Genomic DNA, 16,233 nt, shown 5'->3' with positions numbered 1-16,233 from the left:
TGCGCGCGTATCGCTCCCGGCGGGTAACGCATGTGTAGGGGTCCTCGTTCATTGCGTCGATCTCTTTGAAGAGATCATTAAACCCCGGGTTCTTGCTTTTTGAACTGCTTGTCGAGACTTGTGTTGTCGATGGGGTCGCTTGAGGACTTTCTTAGCTCATGACGAATCTCTCTCGCTTCATCCCAGAGATACGGATGCTGTTTAATGCAATGCTGGCAAGGCTGGTCTGCCACTTGGTCCGGATCGGGATCACATCCAGCGTCCGGAAAGTTCTCATAGTACGCCCAGAAGGTGCAGCAAAATTCCTTGTCTTTTCCGTCGGGTTGCGTCCCTTCTCGCGTTGGTGAAGCCATAGTTAGGGACTTGTTCGCTCGTCGTGGCTTCTTGGCAGGATTATGTATTGAAGGATAGATGGCCGGTTTGAATTGCTGCCTATAGTCTCCCGCGAAGTACTCAAAGAAGACTTGAAGCACTCTTGGTGTTGCTAAATAGCTAGACTGAGTCACATTGGTTACGGTGACACGGATAGTCATTGCGGGAGTCACTGATGGCACGCACCAACACCAACACCTTGACCCCTTCGCAAGACCATCGTGCTCCATTACCACACCTCCTCCTCGTCTGGCGCACACGAATAAATCGCCATGCACTAAGAGGCAAATGAAATAATTAGTACCGTTCCGAAATACGGTAGCGCAAGCTTGAACATGGTCAACTCAGAAAGCTTGAACTTTCTTTACAGTGAAAGACACAGCACCAGGGACAACGACTTTAAAGGAAGGTACAACCATCGTTCTATCCGTAACGAAAAGCTAAATTGTCGTTCTCCCTCCACTACCCACCACAATTAGCCGGGAACGCCTTCCCCGGTTTTCGCGAAAACATCAAAATGGCAGTCCTCCAATTGGTCGAATGGGATTCCGCCAGGCACCGTAGGAGCCAACTCCTCGTCGGGATAGTCGGCTTTGAGTCTGCCATCTGTCCAAAAGTGTTCATTGAACTTCCTTCCAGTGTTATAGTCCTTAGCGTCCCAGGTTAAGAGCGCAACTCTGTGCCATTCGCACATGGCATTTGGTAACTTGGTGTAGGTGTTCTTGTCGATACAATCCAGGAACCCAAGTTTAAGGTGCCACCACTTTCGGAAGTCTCCATCTGGGTATTCAAAGCCAGCTGGTTTTGGGCGATTCCACACGCAATCAAACCTGATACGGGCGTACGGATGTTTGCCCTTCGTGTCGCTGGGCCGCAAGATATAATCTTTTGCCCAATTGGAATCTTTTGGAATTTCGTGGGCCATGCAAGTTGCACATAGACGACCTTCATCGGCTCCAGGAGCATCGAGTAATACGCATGGCTCCCCAGTCTCAGGTCGGAACTTTGTTCGCCATTCTTGCCCATAAAACCTAGGATTTCTCATGGCGCAGACAAGTTTGGATTCTTTCATAGCATCTTGCCTGGCTGCTTCCGCCTTTGGAGCCATTTGCGCAATTAGGTCTTCGCTGGATTTGTCAACCCGACGGCTGAGATCCAGATTGAGCTTGAGTACGCTCGGGTCCATCTTTTCGCAGTATCCGCAAAGTGTAGTGCCAGGCTCGAACTCCTTCGGATTCAGACAGGCGTCTGGCTTGAGACTGCATACTTCCCGCATTTGATGGGCCATTGCAATGTTGTGTTGAAAGATCGATGGTAGCTCGTTTGTCTGGTCGCTTTGGGTCGATTGTCTGATGCTGTGCAGTAGGGTTCTCGAAGCTGTGAAGAATAGTATCGGATCTGTGCAATGCGCTCTTTATAAAGCTTTGTGGAGTCATAAGAATCTCCCTACAGTCAGCACAGTGAGTCTCAATGACTAAAGTCATGACTATGATGGCACTGTCTGACTGTTGGTGTAATCCGATCAACGAGCACAGCCCGCAAGACGCGCCGTCGTAGTTATTCGCAGGGAACGAATGACTGTTCTACGAACATGAATATATATTTATTCAGTCGATTGGTCAGAAAGCTAAAAGACTGAGCCATGCGCTCTGGGTAGCCGACAAGCCGACACCAAAGGTCCTCTTGCAGCCCACCAAACAGCCCATCCACCCGCTCTAAGAATACTCAAACACAACGTCATTGCGGAAGATCCAAATCCAGAATAACGACTGCTCATAGGACCCGCTGAGCATGTAGTCCCATCAGGACCGCTCGAGAAGACCGTTCGGAGAAAGTCAACTCGCCTAACGAGTCTACCAACCTTTGTCGCGTCAAACTGCCTCTCTATTTCCCGCCTACGCTGCTTTTTTCTCTCCGCGAGATACCTGTTCAAGAGGTCAGTCAGCATCAAGACAGGTGTTGAGTATCGACTAACCTGCGTTTGACACGCATCCAGTCGAGCCACACCATCCATCCGAAGAGGAGCTTCTTTGTAAATGTGCTAATATATAATTTAGGAGGCCCAGCTCGTGCGACTTCGATCCTCTCACAGACTATGTCTTCTTCAAATGCATGCTGTTGTCCGTGGATACTGAGTAGGTTCCAAATCAGCGTCGGGAATAGGTCATCCCAAAACATCATCTCGATCTCGGCAAGCTCGAGAGGAAGCACTGTCAATCCCCGCGCTATGTCATCAAGTTCTCCGTTATTAAGGTTCGTATTCAGGAATAGAGCGAAGAGAGTACAGATGCAGGACTTTTCTGCGCGAGTCAAGGTTGTGGGCATATTGTGCGATGTTGTATCGGCGAATACTTGCAAGCAAGTCCTGTTGGGAAGACGAGATAAAGCGATGTGTGGGGAAATACGTATTATTTTACCTAGCGAAGATGGTAGCTGCTTAGAAGGTCCACGGGTACCGCGGTTCGGGTTGGATTCACACATCCGTACGCGAGTGAATCCCAGCAATCCGACCAATTCCTATACCAATACACTCTCGAATAAAAGACAGCAAAAGACTAGCACTGTCAAGATATACACAGCCACGACCATACAGGCGTCCCTTTCCCTACATTCCGACGCACTTTGTCCATATCGATTAGCACTAGAGTTGGCCTGCAAGCCTCCAGGCCAGATGTATGCACACCGATAGTCGACCAATTTCTAGTTCCCTCTTGCGACAATGGTAGTTACCGCAACTCCGAGGAAAAGGCCGTTCAGAAGGGGTGTAAGGTATGCTACCGCAAAGCTCGACTCAGCCGCGACTTTTACTCCTATGCGCCTGCATCTGAGCGCTGCTACCAGCGGAGACAATGTGCCTTTTGGGGTCCATCTTTGTGTCGGCATATCCCGCGGAGAATTGAACTTCTTTGTCTCGATGTGCTTGTTTTGAGAAGCGATTGTAGCATCCAGTAAATGAAACAGCTTGCGGCTCCCTTGCAATGTGCCGTTTCTTGTGTGTCGGTGTTGCTGTCTGGCTTTCCGATGCGGAGGAATGTGCTATACGCACTAGTCGTGTCGTCTTATCGACCACACTGTGAATACGATAACGCTGTAAGGGGCAGTCTGCCTCTGATTCCGTGCCTAAAGGGAGTACCAGAAGCAGTAGCCGTAGGTGTGGTACTGTCGCATGTTCGGAGAACTCATTGTCGTTCGTGGGTGATAAGCTCGTGTGCCGACCCAGGGCTGTGATCGAACCTCATCTGAGGTGTACGGAAAACGTATTGAGGGTACCCGATAAGATGGTTGACTCAGATCGGTTCGTCGATAGCGCTGCGATCACACCCCATAGTTACGCCGCAGTATACCCCACTCCGTATCGAAGTACCGGCCAAACCCTCGAATCTCGCACATACGATTGAAGCACTTCTGGCAAAGCTGATTCCTAAACCTCGTCCTGTCGCAGCGTCCATCCCTCCTTGGATCCTTTTCCCAGCTTGGGTCCGCCTCACCCTGCTGATTCCGCGGTCCAATCTTCCAGTTGCTGTCGACGGGCCGTCTTAGTCGTGGGTCCTCGAAGACACACGGAAACCCCACTCGGTCGCCATCGAATTCCGAAAGCCAATGGCAGGCTTGCTCTCGTGCTTTGCGGTAGCATCGTGCACACAGCTGTCCGCGATGCCGAACTGTGCCGCAGAGGCGGGAATCTTGGGGGTTGAAATCGTTGCGCCATGCTGAGAAGCGGAACTCTGGGTCTTTGCAGGCGCAGAGATATGTCCAGCCTTTCCTGATGCGTTCGGAGCTGTCGCGCTCAAGCTGGTGCCTGTAGACATCGATGCGGTACCTCAGCAACGGCTTGTCTGGATGTGCTTCGGCTTGCTTGTACAGTGCGTCGAAGCTCATGTTCTTGCACCATGAACATATGTCTGTTCCTTGTTCTTGTCCTCCTGGACGTGAGCCACAAGCGGTACCGAATGCACAGTGTGGCTTCGGCGGCGGTGCTAGCATGACAAGCAGGTCGTACAGTGGTACACCTTATCTGTTAGCGTGGCCGACAACCTAGCAGAGCGACTTACCAGGTCAGTTTCTGGTATGGCTTCAACTCGTTATTGTGTTGTAGCCTTCCACGTCATCGTCCGACTCCTCACTGCCCTCCTCCGAACCTGCCGACCTTGTCACCAGCTTGTCTGCTTCTTCATGGCATAGGCCTGTCGGCGTGAAGAACTGTGCGATTCGGATCTTCCGCAGACGCCTTCTCCAACACCTGGTACACGCAATACCTTTTCTGCGGACAGAAGGGCAGTCCAGGCGAGTGCCGCGGAGGTTCAGGTCATGTAGTCGCCACCTGCAGTGCTGAAAATCAGGATCTTCAAAGACGCAAAGATAGCGACCACGAGCTTCGATGTTGCGTTTTAGAATGTGCTTGCGCGCAGTTTCGTCGTTGATGAGTTGCAAGGCAGTAGTGTTGGCGTCAGCCCAAACTCGCAGCTGTTGTGGATCGTGTCGTTGAAGACAGTCGGCACAAACCCGATTTGGGACGTAGATTTTCTTGCCGATGCCGAGACAATGAGATCTAGAGACGCACTCGACAATCGGTGGGGGTTTGAAAGTGGATTCAGAAGCTGAAGCCATAGACTGGTACCGAACGTCTAGTAGTCAGGGCTCCCACGCTCACTGGTTTGCGGTTAGCTCAACGTCCTTGCATGTCGGCTGCTGTGATAGGGCGCTCCCGGTATGTGCTCCCATGACGTTGAGATTGACGTTCTTGCTGGTCGTTGAACATGATGGAAAGACATCGACTAGTTGATGCTTGCAGGTTCTGCGAGTTGCATTGACAGGTAATGGGGACGGTACTGGACGAAAGCGGCCTGTCGCCATCTCCGGTGACATGAGTTGCGACCAATGCAATCGAGTGCATGCTTTACCACACGGACGCTACGGGCTCAGTCATGGAAGCTTTTTGTGGCGTAGAATGTGTCCGATGTGTCGGTTCAACTGTTACTGGGCGGTGTGATGCGCTGATCATACTCGCTAGGCTACCGGCATGGTAACATGCCATGTGCCTGTGCCGATTGGGTACCACTCGTGTCCATCGTATCAACAGTGATGATGCTGCGCTAACCTGCAGCTATGATCACCATGAGGTAGGGGACCCGACAAGCCGGACAGGCCAAAGCGGAAGCTAAGCCACCGGTTAGCCCGTAGATTTATGTAGCTGAACCGGATCTTGTCTACCACTCGTCGGGAAGCCATGGTCTTCATCTCATTCGTCAGCTGTGAAGAAATCACAGCAGCGTTGAATAGACGTTACGTGTATTTTGGACCTCGAACGCTTGAAACCTGTCGTGATTCGATGATGCTGTGATAAAGTTTCGCTTCGAGCATTCTAAACATGAGGAGATCATCGTGCACGGCCATGAGGTCCTTGCTAATGACCCCGATGAAGCCCAAGACGCTGACTCGTTCCGGTTCATCCGCCTCTTGATGCAACATGCTTTGCATCGTGTTCGAGACGCAGTCACTTCAACACCTGCTTTAGTCTTTGCAAACACTGTGTAACCGCGTACTTGCATTGAATCGACCCAGAGTGGAACTCTATCGGATATGCAGTTGTGACGCAATCTGGATCGGCAGTTTAGAAAACGACCTGTATCTTCCGCGATCCATCTTCATCTATGGAGGGTGATATTTGGCCGGTATGAGGTTTTCTGATCCGATACAACGGGTAAATGCGGTGTTTGGATGCCTTGGGCCTGAGGCGTAGGTGTCAGATGACATGTGGTCCTGCTCGTCTGGATTCTGCCAACGCGATGACGAATCTCTCTCAGACTGCAACCATAACCGTAAGTAGCCGTGTGGTGCCAACAGAACACTAGACGTATGAGGCCTGCCTGCCCTTGCAATGGTGGTATGCGCGAAAAATGCGTGCAACACTGAGTTGAGCTTTCATACGCATAGACGGTCGTTCGACATGGCAGCGGATTTGACCGCAGCGTACATCGGCGAATGCGCATTACGCGTGCAGTGGTCCCAGATCGAGTCATCTAGTGTTAATCTTTCGAGCGAAAGGGTGATGCACATCGATTCTTACAGCCGAGACAGGCCACATCTGGCGCACGACCAGCTTCATATGGAGTCAGTGGCTTGGTCACATGTCGTTCGCTCTGGGCGACCCGGGGCACGGGTAGGATATGATAGGGATCGAGACCCTGGTGTGCTCATCCGCTGATTAGTTACTGAAGGTCGTGGTGACTTGATCCATAATGAACACTTTGCACCTCGCCAGAATCTGTCGTTGTGTTACGTGTAGCTGCGCGGTACGGGAAGCAAGCACGCAGACATGCATGCTGCAACGTGCTGCACCCGCTCGGCTGTTGTATCAAAGCTCAATGGCCACGGAGATCGCCGCCTATAGAGCTCTGCTCAAACCGCAACACTGCCAGATGACCGAAGGGTCGAACGTTCATCGAAGTATAATTATTGTGGATATACTACTCCGGAGATTGGGTCGCGCCGCGAATGATCGTGCCAGAGCCGACGTTCGGCATGATTGCGCGGGTTCCCCATGATTGGAAGCTATGAGGCGCTGTGTGGTAACACTGTCGTCACATGTCGGCGAGGCTGGAGGCACGAACACACAGGGTGTACAATCCGTCCATCTGGGATCGTACGGGGCGAGCCCTGTTGTGGAAGCATGAGGCGTCGGCTACGACTCGGCGAGGCTGACCTCTCCAAGGTTGGCATTGACCCTCATCGCCTCAATCGAAGTGTGGCGGCTGGCGGCAGCGCGCGAAAGTAAAATTGGAAGCTTGCTGGGGTAGCTGTCGAAGGGCTGTTCTGTCTTTGTTTGCGCTGAAAAAACGAACATCTGAAACCTCTTCTCACTAGCGCCCTTTAGCCTCGCGATCACCGACGCGTCTACTGTGCACCGACCTCGGGACGCGTGCACATCATTGCACGCGTAGCCAGCTTGCCACACACTCACACTCCAACCGGAATTACACAATTGGCGACGTCACCTTGGCCACCACAGGACATCATTATTCGTCTCAGCAAGCGCGAGGCTGGATCATGTGGTCTAGCTTCCTTTCCCGAGCGCGTCCTACCCCTGAGAGAACAACACCTGCAGTGCAGTGCACGGTCGACACGCCGGAAGATGTAGCTGCATCGGTGGAAGACAGACATGTCGATATGTCGGAGTTGCAGCCGACTATTGTTCTCGACGATAGCGGCGACGCCACCCTATTGGTCGGCACCGATTCAGCTGGTCTTCAGCCGGTCCAGGTATCTTCGACAGCTATGACCTTGGCGAGCCCGGTATGGAAGGCGATGTTCGAGCGACACCGGAAAGAAAACGGTGCCATTGAGGTGCCGCTCCGGGATGACGAAGTAGATGCGTTGTACATTGCACTTCGAATCGCGCATCTACGCTTCCATGAGATACCACGGAAAGACGGTCTTACAATCGATGCCCTACTCGAGCTCGCTGTCGTGTGCGCCAGATACGACATTGTCAAGCTTGTTCGGCCGTTTCTGGATCTCTACGGATGGGCGCAGTGTCACTATCCCGATACGGACTCCGGAGAACGATGCGATCCCGGCTGGTTCTACGTTGCTTGGACTTTTGGCTACAAGGACAGCTTTCAACGTCTTACCCGGTTTACAGTGAAGAAGATCGGGCTAGATGACGACGGGAACGCTATCATGGACGACGGCCAAAAGCTTCCAAAGTATATGCCTCCAGGGCTTCTGGGTATGAAAATCTCAATCTCAATCGAAACAATCGTGCAGATATGCTAACCAACTTTCAAGAGCGCATGTTGCAAATCAGAGAAGCTACACTTTCGGCTATGCTGGATGTCCTTTACGATATTCTAGACGATATCATACACGTGTATGTCTGTCAGGTCGATGAATCATGGGAGCCCAAGTGTCGAGCCATGGTTCTGGGTTCCTTCATCTCTTTCCTCTTGGAGAATGATCTCTACCCAGCACGACGGAGAGCTTCCGAAACTCCCTTCAGCATCCAGAAGCTTTACGATCTCGCGCACTCTGCTCAGATTTTGACTTTCGAATCACATGACTATACAGGTATGGCAGCGCATATCCGGCGGTCTAGTTGGGATCCTGCAAACGTTACGGCGGAGACCTTCAAAAACAATGGCGGCCTGACTCTGCACAAGAAGTGTTTTGGCGCCTTTCATCTCCGATCAAAGCTGAAGACTATTTACTCAGACATAGGCTCAGCCGTGCTTCAATCTCACATTGAGCACATGGATAAGCAGGCTCTGAAGTAACTTTCTTAGCTCCGACGGCCCGATGAACGATTAAACACGGGAAGCCATACTTCGGGTGATGAAACGCGACGGTTCTCACGCGGAAAATGCCGGAAAATACACTACAGTGTTGAGGACCGGAGTTATTGTTTACGGCTCGTAGTCGAATTGAACAATGACGGGTTGTTGCGGTATTCCGTCGCTACAGCACGATGACGAGGCTCGGCTCGCACTACCGCGCGCAACAACAACGCCCCGCTCACGATGAGACTTGGTACTTGGCAACCACCTCTTCCACCTTCCTGATGTAGTCAACCAAAGTTCAACGCTCCCACTTTGAATGTACCCAAGCCATCGCCAAGACTGTATAGCACAACAATGCCTGATTGCAAAGCCGATAACACGGCTTGCGAGGATGAACACAAGCTTGGAAGCCATTGGCATCGATGGTACCGTCGGGCGCATACATAAACCTTGATGGGCTTCGGATTTCTAGAGCTTCAAGATTGACAGCCTCGCAATGCTTCCTACCCTTCGTTCCGCAGCCGTCGCGTTGCTGGTTTCCGCCGCGCCCGGCTTGGCGCAGTTTCCAGCGGAGCCCGTTGGTCTCAAAGTTTTAGAATCGCGCTTTGGAGATGGTGTGAAAATCACCTTCAAAGAGGTTCGTGCGATTTAACAATTAGCAATACTTCTTATCTAATATGTACATGTTAGAACTCGCTTTGCGAAACCACGCCCGGTGTTAAGTCCTACTCCGGCCACGTCTATCTGCCTCCGGGAACCGCGGACTTGGGTCAAGGACAGGATTACCCGATCAACACCGTGAGTGCAGGCCCAAAGCTTACATAGCTCTCACTTACCAATGCAAACTAGTTCTTTTGGTTCTTTGAAGCTCGTGAGGATCCGACGAATGCGCCGCTCACCATCTGGCTGAATGGAGGACCGGGTTCTTCATCCATGTATGGTATTCTCGAAGAGAATGGACCATGTTATGCGAACCCGGATTCCAACTCTACACGACCAGCGGAATGGAGTTGGAACAGAGCCTCGAACATGCTCTATCTCGACCAACCGGTACAAGTCGGCTTGTAAGCACTTCACATGTTCTCTGGTTGAGGGACTTTCTTGTTGACTCCAGCTCGCAGCTCCTATGATACCCTGCAAAACATCACTCGGAACCTTGTTACCGGCGAGGTCACGCTTCTCAACGAGACCTCTACCGTGCCTGAGCAGAACACCACTTTGCTCACCGGAACTTTCCCCAGTCGCGAGCCAAACAACACCGCTTTTGGCAGTGTTAACGGAGCCGTAGCAGCCTGGGAGTTTGCACAGGCTTGGTTCCAAGAATTTCCTCACTACCTTCCGAACGACACCCGCATCAGTCTTGCAGCTCAGTCGTATGGCGGACGCTACGGCCCCGCCATGATGTCCTTCTGGGAAGAGCAGAACCAGCGCATTGAGAATGGTACCCTGGGCGAAGAAGGTTACATCATGCATCTCGACACCTTGCTCCTCATCTCAGGATGCGTTGATCGTTACGTGCAGTACCCTTACTACCCCCAGCAAGCATTCCGTCAAAACGGATACGGTATCGAAGCCGTCAATGAGACGACATACAACGCCATGGTTGAAGCAGTGCCTGAATGTCTCGAGCGCATCCAGAACTGCCGCGATGCCGCTAGACAAGACGACCCCGAGAACCTGGGTATTGATGCCGGTGTGAACGAAATCTGCGAAGATGCAGAATCGTTCTGTCGCGCGGAAATCGTCAGCCCGTACAACCAATATGCAGGCCGAGACTACTACGACATCTCGACCCCGTCGCCACCTCCATTCCCACCGCCATTCCATGAAGGCTACTTGAACCGCGAATGGGTGCAAGCTGAACTCGGCGTACCGCTCAACTGGACCGGCAGCTCGCCCCAAGCCTCTTCCGCATACCGCGACATTGGTGACTACCCACGTGACAACTGGCTCGACGACCTTGGTTTTCTGCTCGACAACGGCATCAAAGTCTCGCTCGTTTACGGAGATTTAGACTTTGCCTGCCCCTGGGCTGGCGGTGACGCCGTTGCCAAGGCAATCAACTGGACTGGTTCAGCTGGCTATGCCTCCGCACAATACGCCGAGATCCAGACCAACGACTCCTACGTCGGTGGCCTCGTTCGACAATACGGTAACTTGAGCTACATCCGCACGTACCAAGCCGGTCACGCGATTCCAGCATACCAACCCGAAACCGCGTTCAAGATCTTCACGCGCGCGCTGTTCAATCTCGACATTGCTACTGGTACCGAATCAACATCTGGAACGGATGAGAGCAGCACATACATGAGCACCGGTCGCCCCGACCCTGATGTGCAATTCGACGCTTTCACTAGCGAAAGACTGACATACTGCTACACCTGGGATCTCAGCTCTTGCAGCGAGGAGTACGTCGACGCGGTTCTGGATGGCTCGGCAGAGATTTGCCAATATCTTGTTGTCGATGCGAACACTACTGCGCTGTTCCCGGAGGTCATTGCAAAGTGTCGCGCGGAAAGCGGCGGCAATGGTACTGTGCCTGGTGGGCATAGTAACAACACGCTGCCCGAGTTCGAAGGTGCTGCTGCGAGCGTAAGAGGAAATGCGTGGGCCGTCTGGTCAACACTCGTCACGATGGGTGTAGTGAGCTTTGTGCTCTAAGTGGGTGAGACAGACTCTAGAAATGGTTGGGTGCTGAAACTGTCCGACATTGTCTCCACAGTACAACGATACATCACGACCACATCCAAAGACTACATATAACGTAATATGGTTTATCTCAACTCGAATCTCCTCAGTCTTCCAAACTAATTATCAAGGTTAACACCAAACTTCTTAGCCTGCTCCCTCTGCACCTTATCCCCCAAATGCGCTTCCACACCCTCCGCATCCCCTTTAACCCCCTTCCCACTTCCACTTCCACTCTTCTCATCCTGCCCACCCTTCTTCGCCTCACCGCTCTTCCCATCCTTACTGCTATCCCCACTCTCCAAACTCGTCGCACCATGCAATTCCTCCACATCAGCATGCCCCCCATTCTTCCTCACAACCTCATCCCCCGCGCCCTTACTCTTCCCCACAGCATCAGCCACACGCTGCGCCCTTGCATCCATCTCCTGCCCCTTGCTCGACGACGTCGAAATATCGACCTCGTCTTTATCTAGCTTTGTGAACTTTTGGTCCAGCTGCGAGCGCTCGGGCGAGGTGGCCCCGTGGTGCGGTTCTGTGCGCTTCTTCGAGGAGGATGTGTCTTTCTTGGGTGGGAGCGGGTCTGACGTGGAGTCGTCGGCTTCTTCGTCGAGAGGGTCCTTTTTGGGTTCGTTGACGCCGAATTCTTCCGCGTTGTCGGCGATGGGGGCTGCGGCGCCGCCGGCGCCCATTCCGGGTAGGGCTGGGGTGGGGTTAGCTATGCGAGATGGACGGGTTTGGGCAATTTTGGGTTTTTTGTCTTACCGTCTCCTGCTTCGACTTCGGGCATGGGGGCTACGTGCTTGGTGTGCTGGAGTGTTTTCTGTTGGTCACGTGTTAGTCGCTGTTCAGTCTTCGGTCCATTGGAAGACGTACATCACCAGAAGCTCCGTGAAGAAGCTCTTGACCCTCAATTGGGCCATTGTCGCTAGATCCGTCTCCGTTGCGAGGCATGATGTTCAATTCGTAGATTCGAAAGAAAGGTTAAGTAGTTTAGAGGTCAAGAACAGTACAAAGCTGTGTAGCAAGAATGATTCAATTACCCCAGCTTCAACACGACACCTTCATATACCAGCTACTAGGTACTTGAAAGTTGGCAACCCCAAGTTCTAGGTCTCTGGTTCAAAGACGTCATAGCTTTTGTTTATTGTTCGTTGCGTTGCACTAGGCGCCCACTAGGCGGTGACCGGAGAGCGTCCGGCATCGAAGTAGTGGACTTGGTTCCTTTTTTGTCCAGCAAGCCTCTCAGGCACCGCACCTGATCGAGTGTAGTCCGTATTCCCCCACATTTGGTGTCATCGTACCTGAGGCCAGTTCTGGCTTTGGCGCTCGAGCCCGGGGCGACTTTCCACGAGTAACAATGGCGGTGTGGGTCGAAAGCGGCTGGATGATCGACTGCGGTAGGTGCGAGGACGTGGAATGTGTGATTTGAATATATTATCGTGTCAGCTAAGGGTATAATACAAATTATTGGTGTCGCGTAAACATCGTCGTCCTTTCCTTCATTACAGCAAACGGAAACCCCTAATAAACAACCTTGTGATCCCAAAGAGGCGCCTGCCTCACGCTGTTGTCATCCCATTCGACCTTGCCCTTCTCATTCATTATTGCGCCCTCGTCTGTGACCTCGACACCATAGCTTCCAAGGCTTTCTGTCAGCTCCGCAACCTCGTTTTTGCTGACGCCAGCTTGGTCTCTCGCGAGCCAGATCACTTCTTCGCGTTGCGCCAAAGCGGGGTGTAGGTAGGCTTCGAGAACGTCTTGCTGGGTATAGGCTGGTACAGGATGGCGGAAGCGTGTAATCAGAGAAGCAGAGATCTCGCTGACGGAAAGTGTATGCGGGGAGAACATCTTCTTGAGTAGGGATCGCTGTGGCGGGGCGTTGGACGGTGGAGCCATGCCAGCGCCTTGCTCACCGGCGTACTGGCGGCTTTCCTCTCTGTAGCCAGAAACAAGAGCTTGCTCAGATCGCCTGCTGTCTTCGCGCGAACGTTTCACGTTGTTGTATCCAGGGTGCATGCCATTGCCTTCCGAATGTCTTTCAGCGTCGTTTTGCTGTTGAGGATGGTTCGAGTCATCGAGCAAGTTCATCTGCTTGATCTTGCGCTTCATCATGACGTGAAAGATGATGGTAGCTACGATCAGCACTATCTGGAGCACCGTAGGACCAGCAGATGTGACACTGTTGCCGATACCGATACCGAAGAGACCCAAGAGACAGAGCTCTCCAAGGTACACACCCACCATGAGCTGCTCGAGCGCGCGAGCATAGAAGCCACCCTTGGTGTCAACGTGGGTATCGTGGACGTAGATCATGTTGTAACGGTAGGCGAGGTAGATGAAACCGATACCGAGTGTCGCGAAGCCCAAAACGAGTGGTGCGATACAGGCGTATGAGATCGCGATGACGCCCAAGTTAGTCCACTTCGGGTACTCCGCTCCCCAAGATGGCTCCGTGAAAGACACGTAGCGCATGTACTTCTTTCTCGGGGTCTTTGCGAACTTGCTCAGGATGAACACGCCTACCAGTCCCATCAAGTTGAAGAGATACCTTGCGGCGTTTGCAAGTCCGTACAGAATGAAGTATGAAATGTAGAAGTTGGAAGCCTTGGGAAGATTCTTCGACAGCAGTGGTACAGCCGAGGCCGGATTGCTGACGATTTGACTGGCGACGGCGGTGGCGCTGGAGGTGAAGGTCGTGATCAGGAAGACTTGGATGACTTGGAATGCAAAGTACCAGGTTTGCGTCTGCTGCTCGACTTCGGACAGAGTTACAGCTCCCGCAAGTTTGGCGACGACTAAGATTTGTCAGTATGCATTACGAGTAGGGAACTAAGGGGCAACTTACAGCGGCAGATAATAGGCACCAATGCCATCAGTACAGCGAGAAGAATAGTAGGCAAAAGTCCAGTGACTACACCAAGAATGGGTCCAGGAATGGAGTCAATCCATGCCAAGAACGGCACGTTCTCTGTGAGATAGTTGACGTTGCTGATGATACCAACAATCGCAACAGGAATGGCCCAGAACATTATCAGAAGCGCAATGAAGATATTCGCAAGTATATGACGGAGTTTTCTGTTCTTGGAGCCCATGCCGAGGTTCTTCCAGACGATCTCATCAGGTAAGACACCCATCTGGCGGGATTCAAAGCTTGCTGGTCTGCGATGTTGATGTTCGTTGAAAGCGGCTTCGGCGGCGGCCATGGTATCGAATTCGATGAAGACGGCACTAGCAAGCTTCTCCCGGCCAGCGAGATGGGACTGTTGAGCCGATTGAATCTTGGGCAGAAGCTCCTTGATCTGGTTGCGGTAGTAGCCAATGGAGTCGACCTTGTGTCCAATGAGGGGCTTCAGCTTGTGCGTCGGTCGCAATGCCTTGTCGTAGGTTGCGTTCTTCTCGCTACCCTTCTTCTGCTGCTGCTTGGTGACAGCTGACATGAACTTGATCTCGCTGGCCTCCAGCTTGGGTACATTCTCTTCAAGTTCTTCAACGTCATCTTCTAGGTCCTTCACGTCAGGTACCAACCAGATCTGCGCGACTTGTGGGAACGCGGTGTGTAAGCTCTCGAGCGATAGATCCTTCTCCGGTACGTCGGTGAAGAGAACTGTTCGTTGCGAGATGCGACTGGCATTCCAGGTGGACAACAGGTAGGCCTTTCGGACCTTGACAAGGTACAACATCTCCCTTCCGATCAGGAACAAGACCCAGCCGAAGAAGACCCAGGCCATGAGCGCATGGGCAAAGTAGCGAACGTCGTTTTCGACATTGGAGAAGCTGATGATATCCAGGCCGGATTCACCACCTCCACCAGTCGCATTGACAGGGAATAGCACTGGCCAAGTGATGATGGCACCGACAAAGGCCATGAGTGTGAGCACCTTGAGAAAGCGCATGTAGAGGTAGGCATCGAGGGAGTGGTGGTTGAGGACGTAATCATCACTGATGTGCATGAACTTCTTGATCCAGCCGAACTTGCTCGAACCCGCCGATGGAGTCTTCTCACTGTGGTCTACGTCAGTCTCAATTGGAGATACAGAGGTGAATAGAAGATGGCACGTACTCTTCGAAAAGTGCATCGTGGAAGGTTCGTGGTGCGTATAACCGCCTCTGTTTTGCTCGCAATAGCAAGAAAGCACCCACGAGGATTCCAGAGACCACTATACATGGTACCAGCGTTGAATACAAAGCAGATACTGACGAAGAGCTGCTGCGGTGGCTACCCGACCGCGAAGACGCGCTGGGTGAAGACATGGTGCGCGACGTCGAGGATGTGAATGAGGCCACGAAACGAGGGTGTCGTTTTCAGTGTGGTTTAAGCAGGTCGAGCTGCCTTTGATGTATCGGCCCTGGTTACACCCTTTCCATTTCGGCGCTTGCATCATAGCACCCAGACTCTGGCGTTTCCCCATAAACATTCAATGTCATAGTACATGGTCGGCACACGCGTTCCGACTAGTCGCATGCTCTACCAAACAAGATGAACCAGGGGCAAGTCGCGCGAGGCCGGAGGCTGGAACGCAGGTTGGTTAGAGGCTGGAGGATGGTCTAGCCTACCGGTTACGTCGATCCAAGACGATAGCGCGCATGCTGTAAAGCTTGGGAGGCGTGAACGTCGAAGGCGCACGCGGGGGCGAGCGTCTGTGTCGTCATTTGCCCAACGCGAAACTCGCACAATCTCTGCAAAACAAGGTCATGCATTCAACAAGAGCTGCTGGGCATTGCTCCGTTACACCTAGCCTGCCGTTTTTGCCGTTCAACGGCAATTCCCGTGCAGCGCTGGCCAACAACATCGTCGTTGACATCGTGTGAGGATCTTTTGCGAGTGTATGTGTACGGGCGGGCCTTACAGCCAAATTCTGCCAAAACGGTTATGGCGCAGTGACTTAGCCACATC

General features: G+C 52.5%; 6 protein-coding genes across 6 annotated transcripts; 2 read left to right on the top strand and 4 right to left on the bottom strand.

Annotated features, from left to right (window-relative positions):
• Nucleotides 1-847: 847 nt before the first annotated feature.
• J4E93_010150 (uncharacterized protein) lies at nucleotides 848-1,648 on the bottom strand (the record flags this gene model as incomplete). Its single annotated transcript, XM_049348035.1, has 1 exon — nucleotides 848-1,648. One exon carries the CDS (start codon nucleotides 1,646-1,648, stop codon nucleotides 848-850), a length of 801 nt encoding a protein of 266 aa, XP_049194768.1.
• A 2,039-nt stretch (nucleotides 1,649-3,687) lies between these two features.
• J4E93_010149 (uncharacterized protein) lies at nucleotides 3,688-4,356 on the bottom strand (the record flags this gene model as incomplete). Its single annotated transcript, XM_049348034.1, has 1 exon — nucleotides 3,688-4,356. One exon carries the CDS (start codon nucleotides 4,354-4,356, stop codon nucleotides 3,688-3,690), a length of 669 nt encoding a protein of 222 aa, XP_049194767.1.
• Nucleotides 4,357-7,419: 3,063 nt separating this feature from the next.
• On the top strand, nucleotides 7,420-8,645 carry J4E93_010148 (uncharacterized protein; the record flags this gene model as incomplete). The annotated part of the gene is made up of 2 exons (XM_049348033.1): nucleotides 7,420-8,101; nucleotides 8,161-8,645. 2 exons carry the CDS (start codon nucleotides 7,420-7,422, stop codon nucleotides 8,643-8,645), a joined length of 1,167 nt encoding a protein of 388 aa, XP_049194766.1.
• A 499-nt stretch (nucleotides 8,646-9,144) lies between these two features.
• On the top strand, nucleotides 9,145-11,309 carry J4E93_010147 (uncharacterized protein; the record flags this gene model as incomplete). The annotated part of the gene is made up of 4 exons (XM_049348032.1): nucleotides 9,145-9,285; nucleotides 9,339-9,446; nucleotides 9,498-9,712; nucleotides 9,770-11,309. The coding sequence occupies 4 exons, from the start codon at nucleotides 9,145-9,147 to the stop codon at nucleotides 11,307-11,309; spliced, it is 2,004 nt and encodes a 667-aa protein (XP_049194765.1).
• Nucleotides 11,310-11,455: 146 nt separating this feature from the next.
• J4E93_010146 (uncharacterized protein) lies at nucleotides 11,456-12,126 on the bottom strand (the record flags this gene model as incomplete). Its single annotated transcript, XM_049348031.1, has 2 exons — nucleotides 11,456-12,039; nucleotides 12,102-12,126. 2 exons carry the CDS (start codon nucleotides 12,124-12,126, stop codon nucleotides 11,456-11,458), a joined length of 609 nt encoding a protein of 202 aa, XP_049194764.1.
• A 734-nt stretch (nucleotides 12,127-12,860) lies between these two features.
• On the bottom strand, nucleotides 12,861-15,415 carry J4E93_010145 (uncharacterized protein; the record flags this gene model as incomplete). Its single annotated transcript, XM_049348030.1, has 2 exons — nucleotides 12,861-14,134; nucleotides 14,185-15,415. The coding sequence occupies 2 exons, from the start codon at nucleotides 15,413-15,415 to the stop codon at nucleotides 12,861-12,863; spliced, it is 2,505 nt and encodes an 834-aa protein (XP_049194763.1).
• Nucleotides 15,416-16,233: the final 818 nt, after the last annotated feature.

Source organism: Alternaria ventricosa (genome assembly GCF_023758065.1).
Source record: "Alternaria ventricosa strain BMP 2768 chromosome Unknown scaffold_27, whole genome shotgun sequence".
Taxonomy (NCBI): Eukaryota; Fungi; Ascomycota; class Dothideomycetes; order Pleosporales; family Pleosporaceae; genus Alternaria; species Alternaria ventricosa.
This window is presented reverse-complemented; position numbering and strand designations above follow the sequence as displayed.